The 14,849-nt window shown below is 39.1% G+C and overlaps 1 protein-coding gene across 2 annotated transcripts in view; it reads left to right on the top strand.

Moving 5' to 3' along the window:
* ANKUB1 (ankyrin repeat and ubiquitin domain containing 1) overlaps positions 1-12,670 on the top strand; it is a 32,296-nt gene extending 19,626 nt beyond the window's left edge. For both annotated transcript variants that reach the window (XM_077991570.1, XM_002808336.4), the window contains exons 4-6: positions 2,796-2,910; positions 5,372-6,310; positions 11,941-12,670. In XM_077991570.1, coding sequence (XP_077847696.1) covers positions 2,796-2,910; positions 5,372-6,310; positions 11,941-12,079 — 1,193 coding nt within the window. In that variant the 3' untranslated portion in view covers positions 12,080-12,670. The remainder of the gene's footprint in view (positions 1-2,795; positions 2,911-5,371; positions 6,311-11,940) is intronic.
* The last annotated feature ends 2,179 nt before the right edge of the window (positions 12,671-14,849 follow it).

The following is a 14,849-nucleotide window of genomic DNA, read 5'->3' as shown; positions in this document are numbered from 1 at the left end:
CCTACAGAATAGCTGCAGGACCACTACTTTATGTCTACAGAATAATTCCAGAATTCTCCAGCAAGGAGAGTAAACTCTCCTAGCTGAGGCCCAAGTGATGAGGATCGAGGCAGGTGAGGGGGATAAGGGTAGTAACGCAGGTCAGGCCTATAAGTAAACAAGTACGTAAATAGGAATCAATTCACAAAGAATAGCAAGTCCAAGGTCAAGAAATCCAAACCAGAGTAAGGAGTAACAGAGGAAGAGCCCCATTTCAAGATTGCAGGTTATAACATAGAATGTCCAGTAAGGGAGGGACTGGCAGGGAGATATCCTTTGTTGTGTGTGTGCAGAGAGGAAGCAAGAAGGAAAAGAGAGGAGAAGCAGAAAGGAAATAATCAGAAAGGCAACTGAAAAGAGGAAACTCTCTAGGCATTAGAAAGAATCCTAAAGACAAATTCCAGGGAATTCTGGAAATTCCCTGCTGGCTGAGAAGCCTCAGGCAAGTCACCTATCTCTGAACCTCAGCTTCCAAGTCTATAAAAGGGGGCTGCTGAGTGGGCTGGTCTTTTAAGATCTATCTTCACCACTCTGTGATTCTAAGATTACTGGTGTTCTGAAATCTCAGCCAACAAAGATAAGCACAGTTCAGAAACCATCAAGGCCAGAAACAGCCTGGTGTGCACAGGGAAGTGCAGGCCAGCCTGCCTGGTTAGGAGGGCAGAGCATGGCCAGAAGAAGTTTGGGAGTCCAGCAGAACTTTATTCAACAAATACTTACTGAGTGTCCACCATAAGCCAGGCACCACTGTGGAAAGCAGGCACAGTGGCAGTGTCCCTACCCTCCTGAAGCTTGGATCTCAGTGGAGGAGGCAAACACCATCAAGCAAACAGAAAAATTTCTCATTTTAAGCAGAGATTAAGAGCTACGAAGTAAAAGAAGGCAGGAAAATGGAATAAATGATGCAGTAAACTGATGGGAGGCTATTTAGATAGCTGGTCAGGAAAGAAGACAACATTGAGCAGAGGCCTGAATAAAGAAGCGGAGGCTGCTGGGAGCATCTCAAAGTAGATTTAGGTGAAAGATTATCTAGGTCTGAAATAGGGCAGCGCTGGTTGAGATGGAGGCAAGGAGTTGAGATGTTCTTCAATATTGATCAGGTAAACTTGTCAGGCCTAAGCAACCGTTCAGATGTAGGACATGAAAAAAAATGGGAAGGATGTTGGGTGCGGTGGCTCACACCTGTAATCTCAGCACTGTGGGAGGCCAAGGCAGATGGATCATTTGAGGTTAAGAGTTCGAGACAAGCCTGACCAACATGGTGAAACTCCTTGTCTACTAAACATACAAAAAAATTAGCTGGGCGTGGTGGCCTGTAATCCTAGCTACTTGAGAGGCTGAGGCAGGAGAATCACTTGGGTGACAAAGCAAGACTCCATCTCAAAAAAAAAAAAAAAAAGGGAAGGATGAAGAAAAACTCTCTAATATATGGCTTAGGTAGCAAAATAGATGTACCACTCACTGAGCAAAAAAAAAAAAAAAAAAAAAAAAAAAAAAAGTAGGAGAAAAAGCAGGTTGGGTGAAAGATAATGAGTGGTCTTCTGGAATGATAGGGTTGTAGTGCAATCCCCACCATTGGTAATATCGCCAGCAGGGGGAGTCTGGAGCTGGAGCAGAGGCTGGGCTGGAGATTGGGACTTGGGAATGAGTGACACCTGGGTGGTCAATGAAGTCATCATCGCCACTAAGATTGACAATTAATCAGACATCAAGTATTTAGGGAGCACCTACCAAGTGCCAGGCTACATGGCAAGTCCTGAAGGAATTTTCTTCTTAATGGGAGCATGAAAAAAAAAATCTCCAAGCAAGTAAAATGATTCCAAGTACTGATGACAGAGGCAATAAAGAAGTTAACATCATGAGATACAAAGTAATGAAGGTGAGGAGGTAGTAATGGCAGATATTGCTTTAGCTATGGTTGAAGTGAAAGATGAATAAAAAGGACACAGTCCTGTGAAAATCTAGATGAAGATCGTTTCAAGCAAAAAATTGTAAGTCATTAGGTCCTGAGATGGGAGTAGACTTGGTGTGAGGACAGGTGAAAGGTCAAGGTGGCCATAATAAATGAATGAGGCAGAGAGAACTAGGCTGGACCACATAGGGAGAAGGCTGGGTTTAATCCCCAGGGAAACGTGTGTAAATTGAGAAGAGCAGAAGGCTGAGGAAAGATCCCTGGAAAACAGCCTGAAGGATAAAGGGAATGTGGTATCACAGAAAGGGTAGACTTCGGAGGAGCCAGTGATAAGCTCTCCAGCAGCAGTGAATTACTTTTATGTTTGTAACAGAGAACAGCTCATGTTTCATAAAGGATAGAACAAGCAAATTAGCTGGTGAGCATCATTCAACTCCCTCACAGCCCACTCATAAGCTAAAGGCTCCAGAAGGCCATTTGTCCTGCCACAGGTCCTTAGTTTCCTCTTCCAATATAACAACTTTAGCTTACTTGGTAATATATACAGCAGCATTGAATCAATCTCCACAAGGCTGTTTTAAGATAGCTGCAAAAAAATATTTCAGTGCTATATGCAATCATTGAGCAGATGAGAAAATGGTAATGCACAGATACTAAACAGCTTTTCCAAGCCCCAATAATGGCCTATGCTAAAAATAGCATCCCTGTCTCCTTGTTTCAAGGTTATTTTTCATTTTGCATCTAGTTCATGCCTCTGTTTGGGGAAAGCTATCATTAGAAGTTTTATGGATTCTCAAACCACACTGCTGGACTGGAACCATAAACCACCTCTCTTGATCCACAGGCACAACACTTCGCTTGGACGTCTGGGATGGATGGAAGGAATTTCTGATGGGTTGTCTCCTCGGACAAAAACTTAAAGTCCAACGTTACTTATCAAAAGAAGGACCAGTACTCAAGTATGAGAAATTAATGTTAAATTAACTTAGCAAGTGCTGTAATTTTTTACTAAACTTCCATCAGACCTTAAGCCTGCAGTTCACTCACTCTACAGCTGGGGTGCTGCTCTATGCCAGTTCCACTTAGCATGTTTCAACCAAATATTATTATTACATATTTGCTGGAACAAAACAGCAGGGATGCCATCAGGACTGACAGTCTTGCGATTCAGATAGACTTTCCTCAGGAAATACTAACTACAGTTAACTTTTGAACGATGCAGGGGTTAGGGATGCCAACTCCCCACACAGTTGAAAATTCCCATATAACTTTCGACTTCCCCAAAACTTCACTACTAATAGCCTACCATTGACCAGAAGCCTTACTGATAACATAGTCAATTAACACATGTTGTGTATATGTATTATATACCATATTCTTACAATAAAGTAAGCTACAGAAAAGAAAATATTAAGAAAATCATAAGGAAAAGAAAATATATTTCCTAGTCATTAAGTGGATGTGGATCATTATGAAGGTCTTCAATCTTCAGGTTGAATAAGGCTGAGGGGGAGAAAGAGGAGAAGGGTTTGTCTTGCTGTCTCAGGTGTGGCAGAGGTGGAAGAAAATCGCCAAACTGAACCTCCACAGTTCAAACTCATGTTGTTCAAAGGTCAACTGTGATTAAATGGGTGACTTCGATTTGGTTTAGATATGAGACTTTCAGCAACATTTTTCAAGGCTATCAGAACACATACAGACAGTCCACAACTTACGATGGTTCAACTTAGATTGTTCAACTTACAATGGTGTGAAAGTGGTATTAATTCAGTAGAAACTAAACTGCCAGTGCCCATACAACCATTCTTTTTCATTTTCAGTACAGCATTAAATAAATTACAGGAAATATTCAACAGTTTATTATAAAATAGGCTTTGTGTTAGATGATTTTGCCCAACTGTATGCTAATTAAGGCGGGCTAGACTAAGATTTGATGTTCAGTAGATTAGGTGTATTAAATGCATTTTAGACTTATGATACTTTCAACATATGATGGTTTTTATCAGGACATAACCCTATCATAAGTCAAAGGGCATCTATATCTTGCCACTTTCACATTCAGTTATTCTTTAAGAAAACACTTGTTAATTGACTGAAAACATTGACCACATCTTCCTAAGCTCACATGTAATTTTTCAAACTGCATTTATTACCAGCATTCGCACTTTTGCCATACATAAAGTGTAACGGGTATAGCTGGGGCAGGAGGAGGGTTGGTTCAGAGAGGCAGGTGGTCATTTTAATGTGTTAATACAGCCATCAGATTCTCAAATACACAATTGCACTAATCTGTAGGTTTAATTTAATAGTATTTTAGAATAGTGTCCCCTCGTGGGTGATTTAATCATGTTTTGTAGAAGCCAACACATCAGGAGATCTAAGGGCTCTGTGAAGTGATGGATTAGAAGAGCAGCTTTTACAATGTTATAAAATATTCTAATATTTTACACTGATTTCTATTATGGGATAGTGATATTTTTTCCATGTTCTGCATCCAAAGAAATAGCTGTGTTGCTTTGTTACTTTTAATAGTGTATATTTATTTAATACTTTATAGTAGACACTGTGTTATATTTACTACCTCATTCTATGTTTATAACACTTTGATGAGGTGGACAATTTTTAATCTTATTTTACAGATGAGGAAACTAAGATCAGAAAACCTGCCCCATGTTGGCTGGGCACAGTGGCTCACACCTGTAATCCCATTACTTTGGGAGGCCAAGGTGGGCAGATCACTTGAGGTCAGGAGTTCGACACCAGCCTGGCCAACATAGCGAAACCCCTGTTTCTACTAAAAATACAAAAATTAGCCAGGCGTGGTGGCTCGCACCTGTAATTCTGACTACTGAGGAGGCTGAGGCAGAAGAATCGCTTCAACTTGGGAGGTGGAGGTTGCAGTGAGCCAAGATTGCCCCACTGCACTCTAGCTTGAACAACAGAGTAAGACTCTGTCTGGCAGGGAATGGAGGAAGAAAACTTGCCCCATGTCATACCAATAGCAAGGGCAGAACTGGGTATTGAATCGTAACAATTTAACTCTAGTGTTCATGTGCTTGACCATCTACACTTGACTTCATCTTTAAATAAAATCTAAGAGCTCAGAGAATGTAAGTGGTCAGACTTAAAAGCTCCTTGTATTTCCCCATGCTTGATATTTTTCCTGAGGATTTAATTTTTATAAAAAAGACGACCACTTCAGGGAAACTATTTACATGTGCATAGTAGGATAATGTGTATAAGCAGGATCTGTGCAGTTTAACCTGTATATCACCATATGCCTTTTCCAAAAACATTTTAAGGTAAAAGTTAAGAAGAAATAAACATTCAGCTAGAATATTTCATGAGCATTTAGTGTAACTACACTTGTTTGTTTGCTGATTTTCTAAACACCCCTCCCCACTTGTTTCACTCATTTAGGTATCAGAAAAGGGTAGCCCTGTACATTGCTGCTTTTTGTGGGTACATTGAACTCACTGAATGGGCCCTGAAGCAGGGTGCGCGGCCCCACGAGGCAGTCGGTGTTCACCCCTATCGAGCATGGTGCCATGAAGCCCTTCATGCAGATGTCTCTAAATGCCCCATTCATGCAGCCGCAGAAGCAGGCCAACTGTTGATTCTGAAGGCCTTTGTCAACTGCAGCGTGCTGTGCCTGGAATGCAAAAATGCAGCAGGACAAACTCCCCTGACCATTGTGTTCAAACACAAGCATAAAGACTGTGTATTATATTTGCTCAGTAAAATGTGGTCCACAGTTTCTTTTCCGAAAATTTCAGTCCCAATGAGGATTTATATTAAAATAAAACAATGGATCCTCAGAGCTCAGAGTCACAGTCTTCATAAAAGCCAGTTTTGTGGAGCAAGGGTCTTTGGGGCAAAAGTTGGAGACACTGTGATGGTGGATGGTTTCACCAAACCAAAAATGACCTCCAAGAGCTGGCATAAGGCTGGGAACAGTGACTCACAAAGCATCTTGCTCAAGCTACCATCTCTCAGCAAACAAACTGCAAGCAGCAAACCTGTGAGTCCTTTGGCAATTTCACAGCCGGACACAAGAGAACAAGCCCTCAAATTTCATCTACTGGTGAATGCAAGTACATTCTCTGAATTACAAAAACATCAACAACAAGATCAGAAAAAAATTACTGCCACAGCAAGGAAAAAAGAAAAGCTCATAAAAAACACATATCTTCCCCAAGTCCCCCTCCCTCCAGTTTCAAGAGTGGGATATTCACATCCATCGTTTTTCTATGCAACACCCAGTGCTGACTTTTTACTGAAGTCCTCCTTCTCATCTTTCTCAGAGCACAGTGGGAAGACTCCAAGGGAGAACGCAATCTACTGCTTAGCTGTGGCAAGGTAATGTTCTCCCCTTAAACATACAAAGGGCAAACCTTTTATAAGGCAGGTCCAGGATAAGGAATGGTCCATAATGCCCTACTATGCCACTGAAAGTAATACAAGTTGTTCTAATGCATCAATACCCAGCTTCAAGGACCTCATCTTAGCCTCATGACTGGGACAAAATGAACTAATATTATTGGCCAATCCAATCTGTGCAGTACTTTACTCCTCAAACTTTCAGGAGGGAAAGAAACACAGTAGAAAGTGTTGTATCAATTCTCAAGGTCCCTTACTGCTGCTGCTGCTGCTGCTGCTGCTTTTATTTTTCCTTTTTGTTTGAGACAAGGTCTCGCTCTGTTGCCCAGGCTGGAGTGCAGTGGTGCTATCACAGCTCACTGCATGCTTGAATTCCTAGGCTCAAGCAATTCTCCCACCTCAGCCTTCCAATGAGCTGGGACTACAGGCACATGCCACTATATCTGGTTGATATTTTTTTTTCCTGTGGAGACGGGGACTCACCATGTTGCCCAGGTTGGTCTCAAACTCCTGGGCTCAAGCGATCCTCCCACCTTGGCCTCCCAAAGCACTGGGATTACAGGCATGAACCATTGTGCCTAGCCTGCTAATGTTTCTTCTTTTTCCTCCTCTTCAACTTCTCTCTCTTCCTCTTCTTCTAAAGCTAATAAAAAATTAATTGTAATTAGAGGGGAACGAGAGAAAACTGAAGTATGGGAGGGAGACATCAAAAGTGTCATAGAAAACTAGATGATAACAAAAATGCGAGGAAAGAAAGGAATACATTAATGACAAATTGAATGATTAAAGACTTGAATTGACTTACTAGGCAAGATGCACAGGTGGGGTGAGATCTGTATTGGACAGGGTGCTAGAATTGACATTAATATTTACAGTGAGTTAAAAGGTAATCCGTAGCACATCTAAAGAGATAAGAAAGTGTATCAGAATTAGATGTTTCAGGTACACAACTCTCTGATTAGAGTTTAGATCCCATCCATTACTTATGAGGTATTATTTGATGCAAATATTACAGTTAGAAATATAGATTTATGAGTGACTTTTCCCCTTACTCAACATAATGAGAAGGCAAGAAAAAACAAGGCTAGAAGGCTAGATTGTTTTACTTGCTTTTCTGTACTGGTCTTTAACTCAGCTCAACTTTATTTCAGTTAAGTGGTTGCCACCTTGTGGTGAGAGTAATTTGGGCTGTAAAACACAAAATTCAATATCCAACAGAGTGAGGTTGACAATAGAAGAAGACACTTAATAGCTTAGTAGCCTCAATCTTTGTAATTTGTGAGATATCTCTGACTAGAATGACTAGAATGTATCACCAAAAATTCTAGAAATATACTAGAAAAGTTATTAATTGAAAAAACTGCATAGTCCATCTTAAAATAAGGCTATAAACAAGAAAGGAAATATTGATTTGTTTTATCAACAGATACATGCTAAAAATGAGTTTATCAATAAGTGTTTACTAGCCCAGTGCTGTGCCCAGCAGAATGGAAATGTGCATGAAAAAGCATGTGTTTTTAAGCTTTGTGTGTGGAGGGGGTGCCGTTTCTATGAGAAAAGCTGACGGTGTCTGTTGTGTAGAGTGCTTTCTTGGCGAGGAATTGAGTTATGAAATATATAGTAAAATCCATAAGGACCACTAATCTCACATATATGGTTTGTTGAATTTTTATGTTTTCATATATCCATTTAAGCACTACTCAGATCAGATGCAAACTACTTCCAGTGCCCCTAAAAATTTCCTTCATGCCCCTTGCCAGTCATGATCCTTCCCAGATGTAACTATTATTCTCATCTCTATCACCAAATATTACTTTAGCCTGTTCTCGAATTTCATATAAGGGGCACATATGGCATATACCTTTTATATTTTGCTTTTTTTGTTCAACACATTGCCTGCAAGATTCATCAATATTTTTGCATGTATTGATTGTTCTTATTTCTATGTAGTATTCCATTTGTATGCAGTATTCCATATCCTAATTTATTTATCTATTTTCCTATTATAGGCATTTAAATCATTTCTAATTTAGGGGCTACTTTGAATAAAAATGCACAATTATTCTTGCATATGAGGTTTGGTGAACATCTGCATTCACTTCTCTTGACTCTATACCAAGGAATAGAATTGCTGGGTCATAGGATAAATTTATGTTTAGCTTTAGTAAACATTTCTAAACACTTTTTAAAAGAGACTACCAGTGTGCCTTTTGTTTTTGTTTTTGTAGCTACACTGCATAAGGATTGGAGTTATTAAGGAGTGGCAATTTCAAGGTCAAGAAAGAAATTGCTAGAGAAAACATTTTGTTAAAGAAAGGGTTATTCTGTGAAGGAAAGAGAGAGAGGAAAGAAGGAAAGAAGGAAAGAAAGAAAGAAAAAAAGAAAGAAAGAAAGAAAGAAAGGAAAGAAAAGAAGGAAGGAAGGAAGGAAGGAAGGAAGGAAAGAAAGAAAGAAAGAAAGAAAGAAAGAAAGAAAGAAAGAAAGAAAGAAAGAAAGAAAGAAAGAAAGAAAGAAAGAAAGAGAGAGAAAGAGAGAAAGAAAGAAAGGAGGGAAGAAAGGAAAGAGAGGGAGGAAGAAAAGAGGAAGGAAAGAAGGAAGGAAAGAAGCAAGGAAGGAAAGAAGGAAGGAAAGGGGAGGGAGGGAGGGGAAAGGAGGAAGGGATTAGTGCAGAAGGGAGACCCACAGGGAGAGTGGTGGTCAGTCTGACTGCGCACTTACTCTGGCAATGTTACTCCCAGCAAATCCTCTTTCCATTTCTCTTTTCCCAATATTTTTCTCTTTCCCGTATTCACACCCTCCACTTCCCATCTGCTTCTGCCCCCTTTCCACTGAATCTCTCCCAGGATCTGTTCCACCTTCCTCTGTTGGTGGGCTGTGGAAAGGAAGGAGAGATCTATAATCTCATGCCACTGCAGTCTTCTTGATCGAGTTCAAGTTCCTCACAGAAGTCACAAAAGCACTTACATCTGCCTGAAGTAGACAGTCAAGGCAGGCAGTCAGGTGGTCTGAGCACTCCTCTAAATGATCAGGGCAGCTCTTGTACCACAAAGACGCAAACATGAGGAATGGATGGACACTATCCTGATGGCTACATGCACATCACCAAGCTAGTGTTATAGCCAAGAAATGGGGAAGAACCTAATGTTCATGATGCTGACCCAGGGATCAGGTGGGTAAAGTGACCATCAGATGTTCCTGTTTTACAGAAAGGGGAGTCTCCCGAACCAGACAAGTCATCTGGCATCATGTGAAAGTACTTGCTGGACTCCATGTCATTCAGGAATTCCTACCTTTAGATTCATAAAACTAAACCTCTCGGGGTTGACCCCAAGATGGCATTGATGCAGTTAGCACAGATCAAGCGCTAATGTGGGTTTGGGTTGGTGAGTGAATGTGACTGGTGTAGACAGTCACTGAGGCCAGAAGGTCACATAGAGTCTCATTCCTTAGCCTAGAAGTCAGTGTAGGCTTTACACAGGTCAAAGAATACCTGTAAGGTGTGTTTAGAAAAATAGCCTTCCTTATTGCTTATTGTCCAATTCCAGAGAGGTTTATGTGACCTGGGAGTCCAGTTAAGTAATGATTCAAATGTAGGGGATTGGTCCAGAAAGCTGAGAGTTTGAGTGGACTGAGAAGAGATGATAATCTCAAATGCTATGAGCTTTGATGGGCTCTTGTACTCTGGATACAAGTACAGCTCTTTGTTTTTATTCTTTATTTTAAAAGGCATGTGTTATATGTTTTAATCACCTTTCGTATCTCTAGCACATAGAATAGTGCTTGCCATAGAGTAAGTGCTCAATATGCATCTTTTTCTTAAGGTAAACAGTTTTTGAATCAATGCAGAAAAGTCAGGTTTCAAATGCCAGGGAGAGAATCAGGATAGGCCTGAGCCTAGGAAGAGCAAGGATATGCATCAGAACAGGAGAGGACTTCAGATTAACTCTGGTGGGATATGGGGAAAGGCTGAAAGTGCCTGAGTGATTTCCTTAAGACTTAATACCTATTTTTATGGGAAACATAGATGGGTTAACCCAGTTTAGAAGGGCACAGAAAGACACAACTATTGAGGTAAAACAAGAAGTTAATCTAGAACAAAGAAGTTCAATCAGGCAGACATGGACCTGGTTCAAATGTTGGAAACACTATGGTATTTTATACAGGGTTACTCCTAATAGATTGAGTGAAAGACTTTTAAAAATACCAGACTTTGCCAGACAACATGGGCAGAGGTGAGGTAAAGGATCCAGGCAGAGCTAGTAACATGGTCAAAGGCACTGTTTTGTGAAAGAGCAAGCAAGAAATTTAGTTTTCAGGAAAGTACATGGATTTGCAAAAGGCATTGTAGGCAATAAGGAAAAACTATCTGGAGATAAGACTGGCAAAGTAGACTGCTTCTACACTAAGAAGCATCTGTGTGACCAAGTGAAGAGTTTGCTTCTTCTTTCCCCTTCCATAGGATTGGAGGTAGGTGGGAAGCTCACGGAAGTTCTTTTTCGTGAAGTCACATAATCAGTTTTTGTTTGTTTTTGAAGACAAATCTGATAGAGATGTATGGAAGACTCGTCGGAAAGATGTGGAAAGACTATAGTAAAGTTAGGAAACTGCAATAAGAGAAATAAGAGAAAATAAAGACCTGGACTAGAATAACAGTAGTTACGGAAAAGAGAGATTTTCTGGGGAATAATCTACAAATACAAGAGATATTTCTGGCGAATAATCTACAAAATTTGGTCACTGACTGGGTGTGGAAATAGAGAAAGAAGGAATTTAGTTTTGTTTCTAGCTTTGGAGATAGTGAAGATAGCAAAATTGAAGTGTTAGAACAAGGAAACAGAAGTGGGACAAGTTTAGGAAGAAGATAAAAGATATGTTAAATTAAAAGTGTCTATGGGATAAATATTTTTATTTGGTAATTGGAGATATGCAACTTTCAAGAAAGGTCAAGCTTTAGGAGTCATGGATACAAGAATTGAAATAGTGAGTAAATGAGGACTCCTAGGAGGAGGGTGTAGAAAGAGAGGAGAACCAAGGAGAGAATCTTGGAGGACCCCAACGTTTAAGGGGATGTAAAACACCTCTGTATTAAATCACATTTGCATCCTACCAAGTAAGAGTAATCGTATTCAAATTTGCAAGTCTTTATTAGTATATAGCCAGAGAATAACTATCATAAAACATTAAGTTCCTTTGCATTTTAGTTAAAGACTATCAAAATACCTAATATCTTTTCAATTAAAAAATCCTCATGTGTGTTTGTAGGGGTAGAAAGTGGAGAAAGGAGAAGAGGCCAGGGAATATATGATGTATAGGAATATCTAGAGAGGAGAGAGAAAAAGTTTCAACTCAGAGAATTCTACATGATACTGAGTGGCTTTCTGTTTCTAGTTGTGATTCTAAGTTTTTAGCATTGCCTTGGGAAAACATCATTTCCACTGCATCACAGGGAACTTGTTTTAGAAAGATTACTGTTTCTATTTCACATCTACCTATGTGAAAAGACAAACTAGCCCTAGCTACAAAATCAACCTGAAGATTTCCATCCTTTTTCAGCTATGTATGCAGATAAGATCAGACCTTCTTATAAATTATATCTTGTTTTCTTGCAGTGCCTTTAAAGAGAAACGATGGCTTCAGCAGTTAGAAATAGCAAGAGTCCTGGCCAAAAAGAGCATTTCTAACTTCACAACCCGAGGAGGTCTGACAGCATGTGAAAACTCTCTAAAATTGTGCTTTGAAAAATCATGACAACCTCAGTTTGGACAAAGACCTGAGCAAACAGAATGTTCATTGCTAATGTTAACATTTATAATAACAGTTCTAATGTTATCATCTCTAGTAACAGTTATAATGCCACACAACTTTTAATAGGATATTTAACACCATATTTTCTTGGACTTCATCATGCTAACTGAAAATTTAGTGCTATTTTTGTATAAAGAATATAAGGAAGAATTCAGAAGAAACTGAGAATAGTAGTTGTCCACAAGGTAGGGAAGCTGAGACAATGGAAAACAAGGAAGTGAGAATTTTTACATTTCCTTTTTTTGTTTGTTTTTCTTTTTTTTTTTAAGTGTTTTGGTTTTTTAAGCCATATTAATGTAGAATATATTTTAAAATAAATAAAATTTTTAAATTCTATATAAGGAAAGTTCTTAAGAAAGTTAACAAATACCATCCAGGTCTAATGCTGATCTCAGACATCTTTTTAACTCTGCTAAAACACTGCTTCCAATTAATTTTTTTAAATTGAGTTAAAATTTACATGTAGTGAATTGCATGAATCTTAAATGTAAGATTCAATGGGTTTGAAAAATATCCCAGTCAAAACATAGAACGTTTTTGTTACCCCAGGAAGTTCCTTCAAGCTCCTAAGTCAATTCCAACTTCTTTAGGTAACTGCTTTTTTGATTTCTATCTCCATAGGTGACATTTTCAAATCATGGGTATCATGCAGTTGTTCACTTTTGTGTCTGGGTTATTTTGCTCAACTTAATGTTTCAAGATTCATTTACATTACTGCATGTATCAGTAGTACATTCCTTTTTTTCTTTTCTTTTTTTTTGAGACAGAGTTTTACTCTGTCGTCCAGGCTGGAATGCAGTGGCACGATCTCGGCTCACTGCAACCTTCGCCTCCCAGATTTAAGCAATTCTCTGGCCTCAGCCTACTGAGTAGCTGGGATTACAAGTGTGTGTCACCACACCCAGCTAATTTTCGTATTTTCAGTAGAGACAGAGTTTCACCATGTTGGCCAGGCTGGTCTCGAACTCCTAACCTCAACTGATCCACCTCCCTTGCCTCCCAACATGCTGGCATTACAGGCATGAGCCACCATGCCCAGCTATACATTCCTTTTTATTACTAAATAGTATTTGATTATATGGATGCACCATAATGCATGGTGTATGGACTGTATGGATGTTTGGGTTGCCTCCAGTTTTGACATATTATGAAAAAAGCACTATGAACATTATTGTAAAAAGTATTTTTCTGGACATATGCTTTCATTTCTTTTGGGTACGTATCTAGGAGTAGAATTGTTGGATAACAGGGTGAATGTACATTTAACATTATGAGAAACTACCTAAGAGTTCTCCAAAGTGGTTTTATGATTTTTAACACTTTGACTAGCAATGTACGAGAGTTCTGGTGGCTTTACACACTTGGTGTCATCAGTGATTTTTACCTTTAGTCATTCTAGGGGGGTTGAAATGGCCTATCATTGTGGTTTAATTTGTATTTTCCTGATGACTATGATGCTGGATGCCTTTTCATGTGCTTATTGGCCATTTGTGTATTTTTTGTGAAGTAGCAATGCAAATTTCTGCCTATTTAAAAGATTGGGTTATCTTTTAATTATTGGTTTATTAGAGTTTTTGTATTTATGATACAAGTTCTTCATCATATATATATAGATAAATATAGATATATAGTATATATTTTTCCCAGTTTGTGGGATCACCTTTTCATTTTATTAATAACGTTTTTTGATAAACAAAAATGTTTTTAACTTTGATGAAGTAGAAGTTATCATTTTTTTCTTTTATGATTCATGCCTTTTATTTCCACTATAAGAACTCCGCCTGGCCTGATGCGGTGGCTTACGCCTGCAATCCCAGCAATTTGGAAGGCCAAGGTGAGTGGATCACTTGAGGTCAGGAGTTTAATACCGCCTGGCCAACATGATGAAAACCTGTCTCTACTAAAAATACAAAAATTAGCCAGGAATGGTGGTGCATGTCTGTAATCCCAGCTTCTCAGGAGGCTGAGGCAGAAGAACCGCTTGAACCTGGGAGGCAGATGTTGCCGTGACCCAAGACAGTGCCCCTACACTCCAGCATGGGCGACAGAGTGAGACTTCATCTCAAAAAAAAGAACTCTGCCTACTCAAAAGTAATGAAGATTTTCTCTTATATTTTCTTCTAGAAGTTCAATAATTTTAGGCTTTATGTTAGGTTTATAATCTATCTCAAATTATTTTTGTGAGTGGTATGTGGTAAGGGTCAGGATTAATTTTTGAAAAGACTTTCCTTTGCCCCACTGAATTACCTAGCATCTCTGTTGAAAATCAATTGGCAATACAGATACAGATCTATTTCCAGACTTTCTATTTTGTTCCATTGATCTATTTACTTGTCGTTATACTAATACTACACTGTCTTAATTACTACATCTTAATTAGTCTTGAAATCAGATAATATGTATCCTCCAACTTTGTTATTGTTTTTCAAGTTTGTTTTGGCTATTTTTAGTCCTTTGCATTTCCATATAAATTTTAAAATAAACTTGCCATTCTCTATTTTAAAAGCCTGTTGAGTTAGCGCAAGACTTAATTCTCATACCTGGACACTCTTGTCCTTCAGTACATGGATGATTTACTTTTAGCCGCCCGTTCAGAAACCTTGTGCCATCAAGCCACCCAAGTGCTCTTAAATTTCCTCACTACCTTTTGTCTACAAGGTTTCCAAACCAAAGGCTCAGCTCTGCTCAGAGCAGATTAAATACTTAGGGCTAA

The sequence above is a fragment of the Macaca mulatta genome, chromosome 2 (genome assembly GCF_049350105.2).
Source record: "Macaca mulatta isolate MMU2019108-1 chromosome 2, T2T-MMU8v2.0, whole genome shotgun sequence".
NCBI lineage: Eukaryota > Metazoa > Chordata > Mammalia > Primates > Cercopithecidae > Macaca > Macaca mulatta.
This window is presented reverse-complemented; position numbering and strand designations above follow the sequence as displayed.